The 4,519-nt window shown below is 40.4% G+C and overlaps 1 protein-coding gene across 1 annotated transcript; it reads right to left on the reverse strand.

Moving 5' to 3' along the window:
* Positions 1-395: 395 nt before the first annotated feature.
* Positions 396-1,618, reverse strand: LOC139786848 (uncharacterized). The gene is made up of 2 exons (XM_071725949.1): positions 1,357-1,618; positions 396-1,291 (listed from the first exon to the last, which is right to left on the reverse strand). The coding sequence occupies exons 1-2, from the start codon at positions 1,616-1,618 to the stop codon at positions 396-398; spliced, it is 1,158 nt and encodes a 385-aa protein (XP_071582050.1).
* Positions 1,619-4,519: the final 2,901 nt, after the last annotated feature.

Consider the following 4,519-nt stretch of genomic DNA (forward strand, 5'->3'; position numbering starts at 1 on the left):
AGTATCTATGTCTGACACCTTCCGTACATCTGCTAACAATAAGTGTAACATATGTAGTACAATACGAAACGTCTTTATTAATTAACGTTGTAGCACAGTACGTAAGGTGACTGACTCAAGATCCAGGGGTTCCAGGTTCAAATCCAGCGGTGGTCAGCAAATTTTTCAAGTACAATATAAATTTAATTAATTAAGCTTGCACATAATAAAGATTTTCGGCAATAAAATAATGTTTAACGAAAAAAATAAATTTTATATTTTTATATTTTAATGGTCAAATATGAATAGATATGACCGTTGATATGATTTTGTATGAGCATGCATGGTCAGACCTGGCCAATTTTCGGATCTGATCATATAAACAATAATGTATGATCATATATAATTAGTCAAAATTATTTTTTCTCGGGACGGCGAATATTCTCGCTTAAACCCTTTACATAAGGAAACACTAGATGTCTCCGGGCATCGAAAGTGTTACTAGCATTACTGGAGTCGATGATGTCCTTGCGATAATTTAGCTCTTTTAACCTCTTGTTAATTTGCTTATCAATAACGTGTTCAGGGAAGCAGTTATTTATAAGGATGTCCCTTACAGTTTCAATGTTAGAATTATGAAATTGTTTGTCCAAAAGTAAAATTGCGTGGTCGACTAAGCTTGTAATCGTGTTATTCTTGTACTTCGGTGGATGATTGGAAAAATAATTGACATATCGGCCCGAAAACGTAGGTTTCCGGTGCCAATTGATCAAAAGCCTGTTACCGTTTCTGATAATCAGAGTATCTAGAAAGGGGATGGCCCCGTCAACTTCTATTTCGTGTGTAAATTTTAGACGAGGGTGGTAGTTATTAAAAACTGTAAGAACATCATTAATTTTGTCCTTAGGCACTATGGCAATAACATCATCGACATATCTGCGGAAAAACGACAAACAAAAATTGAGCTCGGCAAGGCAGTGAGTTTCCAGATCCTTCATTACAATATCAGCCAATACTGGTGATAGAGGAGATCCCATCGGGCTGCCAAAGATCTGTTCGTATGTGTTTCCGTTAAAACTGAAACTCGTAGATCTCAGTACCAACTCAATAGCATGCAAAAATTGCGGCAAACTGAGCTTTGTGATCTGAGAGATATCTTGCCAACGTTTCTCTATTGCCTTAAGAACTAACTCCTTAGGGATATTGGTGAAAAGAGCCGTTACATCAAGGGAAACGAGTACTTCGTCGGCCTTGATCTCTCTATCGTTAATTTCTCTCACGAAGGACCAGCTGCAATGTCCTTGATATGAGACTTGGGAGTACAGATAGAACGTTGTAAAATATCATGAAGAAAAGAAGCTACATTATATAATGGACTTCCCAGAGCCGAAACGATAATCCGTAGCGGGAAACCATTTTTGTGGATCTTTGGCAGCCCGTAACAGCGTAGGAGATTGCCGTTCGTACAATTTAAGCGCCAGTAATCTTTGTCCTCGATGATGCCTCCGTCCCGCCAAGATTTGACAAGTTCATTTAATTTCGATGAAATTTGTTTAATAGGATCTTTCTTTAGTTTCTTGTAAGTGGACTGGTCATTGAGCAATTCAGTCATTTTCTCCAAAAATTCCTTTCTGTCCATAATGACAGTAACTTGACCTTTGTCAGCTCTCGTGACGAAAACATCCTGGTTATCACGCAAAAATTTTTTACATTCAGCATACCTATCTAAAATGTAGCGGTCGACCCTATCAACATAATTTTGATCCACTAAAAATCTATACAAAGAATCCGTCAACAAGCCTCGCAAGCCATTAACCGCGTTTGCCGAAATTTTGTAAACATTTACCTCGAAATTTTTAATCACTTCTAAAACAGAATTAGCGCGGTCCCTTTTGTCGAACTGGTTTATTGGTAACGCGAATTTATCTCCCAAACTCAGGAAACCCGAAACCGAGTCCGGTATCTGTTTATTCCCATGTGCGAATTTCATAAAGGCTCAGTGCTGGCTTGGTACTGGTGCCAGAGTTACCAGTACTGGCTGACGATTCTGGGCCAGTACAAGCTAAGATCGGTGTCATTACTGGGGCAATGTCGGAATGATAACACGGGTCCCAGTCTTGGCGCCAACTTTGGCCCGACACAGAGTACTAGTACGGGGACAACACTGATTGCCAGTATTGGGCCAACTCTTGGCGCCAACTTTGGCCCGACACAGAGTACTAGTACGGGGATAACACTGATTGCCATATCATACTCGCGGCGTGTTGCTTTCGTGCCGCGTTACTTCCGGCGCCGCTCGAGCAAAAAGCTTTCTAAATCCCCTCGCGGCGTGTTGCTTTCGCGCGGTTGTTACCTCCGGCGCCGCTCGAGCGAGAATTTCTCCAAGTCCAATTCGGTCTTTCGATACTCGTGGCAATGCTGTGCTCGTATAAGTTACACGACGGTGGCGATCGACTACGAGCGCGAGCGAACGGGAAACGATACTCCCCGCATCGACTTCGTCGTACGTGCCCCTTTCGTGTACGTATTCCACAAACGTTTTACACATTTGTACGGACCAAGCGAAACGCGTTTGCACGTCCGTACGTATCGCTCGTGTCGCTCGGCTCGCCGAGCGCACCGCACCTCTTATAGTACCCAACCGGCCGGCCGAGCAATCGGCGACGCACGGTCTTACGCACGGTCGCTTACGGACGCTGGAGGCGAAATATCGAGACCATCGGGACTTGACCACTGAGAGCGACGACGACGGCATGAACGCGGTCGTTACCTCCGGCGTGGGCTCTAGCGAAAAGTCCCCTCGCGGCGTGTTGCTTTCGCGCGGTTGTTACCTCCGGCGCCGCCCAAGCGAAAATTTTCTAAGTCGACCCAATACATGCCCAGTACTGAGCCGACTCTCGGCCGTAGATCAATATCATTTCTGGCCTTATACACGGTCAGTACTGAGACGAGACTCGGCTCAGAACAGAATATGGTTGCATGGGGGTACTGGCACAATACTGATCTAGCGGTTTATCCGTACTGGGGCAGCACCACCCATCAAGTCTTGGCAGCCAATATTGTGCCACTTCTGGGCCATGCGGACAACTCTGGCAGGAGTCCGACATTCGCACATGGGTTGCTAATGTTGACTAACCATTTCGATTTATCTATTTTCGAAAAGGGATCTATCGAAATGTTTCGTTTTCTCATTATTCCGTTGAATTTCGTGATTGACTTAACCTTTAATGTAGTATTATATTTCATGACCTTGTCCTTATTGAAATCGAAAAAATCAATAACCAAATTCTCCGATAAGTTTCTGAGTAACTGTGCTTCAATATTTATAATTCTGGATCTTAAGAACTTTAAAAGATAATAGCAATCACCGATTTCCAGATTCAGCAAGACGGCCTGGCTCCGTCCCCTGAGATTGTCTAACTTGCGTATAGCCCTACTACCGCGGAAAAAAATGTTAAACTTTGTATTATAAATGTGTGGCGGTATACATCATATTTTCATAGAGAGAGAAATGTGAGGAAGAGAAAGATAGCGGAAATGTTTTATATTAAAAAACACAATAATACGATCAATCTCAAAAAAGACACGGAAAATCTTAATCCGTTATATGACCGAATTATAAGATCTACATAATATTTTTCTCTCCGCGTGTATTTTTTCCTTTCGGTGACTCACTCATGTATTCGGTGTTTTCAAATTAGTTTGACGCCGTCCTTCGACTCGGAACGACTGTTCTCACATGTCTCCGTTCCGGTTATGTCTTAATTCGGTGCTACATCGCACGATTAATTAAGGATGGATCGCGGCTCCTTCTTATTGAAATTTGATAAAGTGTTAAAACTGCAAGAAATTTTTGTGCGGCTAATCTCTAGTATGAGACAGGTAGATAATTTCCTTTTCTTATACGCTCTTCGTTCCTTGTGCGATATATTTTATGTAACATGACTTCGTTATTTTAGTAAACTCTTGATAAGGACACAAAACGAGTGTCGAAACGTCGAATGGATTAATGTAATACTAAGATATTAAACGTCAGTTTGGTCAAATAATTCCTCTTATTAATTTTCACTGACGAAGAAAATATTTTATATTATATATTTTAATATTAAAATAAAAATATATAAAGTATAAGTTTTTTAATATTACAGCGCCCAATACCTAAATTCACAAATATAGCTATTTGAATAAAAATAAATTTAAAGTTTAAGTTATTAGTATATGTTTCTTTTTATCTTTATAGCAAAATTATTTTAGCAGGATGTAGAGACAAGTTTGTCTACAGCTAAATACGAAACGGCAGATGCTGTTCGCAGTGTCAATCTGACATTATATTTTGTTAGCAAATTCTGTTATATTTTTGTGGGCATTTTATTGACAAAATTTACAGCAGAATTTCTAAATCTAATCTCAACAAATTTGGCTATCCCGATACTTTTCTCATTTTTTTAAGTAAATTATTTTAAAGAATTTGTAGATAATTAATTGTTTAATTTCTCTTGCAAAGTTTCACCTTTGATGTGGGGTGACGCGTAGCTCTGCG

The sequence above is a fragment of the Temnothorax nylanderi genome, unplaced genomic scaffold, assembly GCF_030848795.1.
Source record: "Temnothorax nylanderi isolate EJ_2023f unplaced genomic scaffold, tnyl_v1.0 TNYL_tig1168_pilon, whole genome shotgun sequence".
Lineage (NCBI taxonomy): Eukaryota > Metazoa > Arthropoda > Insecta > Hymenoptera > Formicidae > Temnothorax > Temnothorax nylanderi.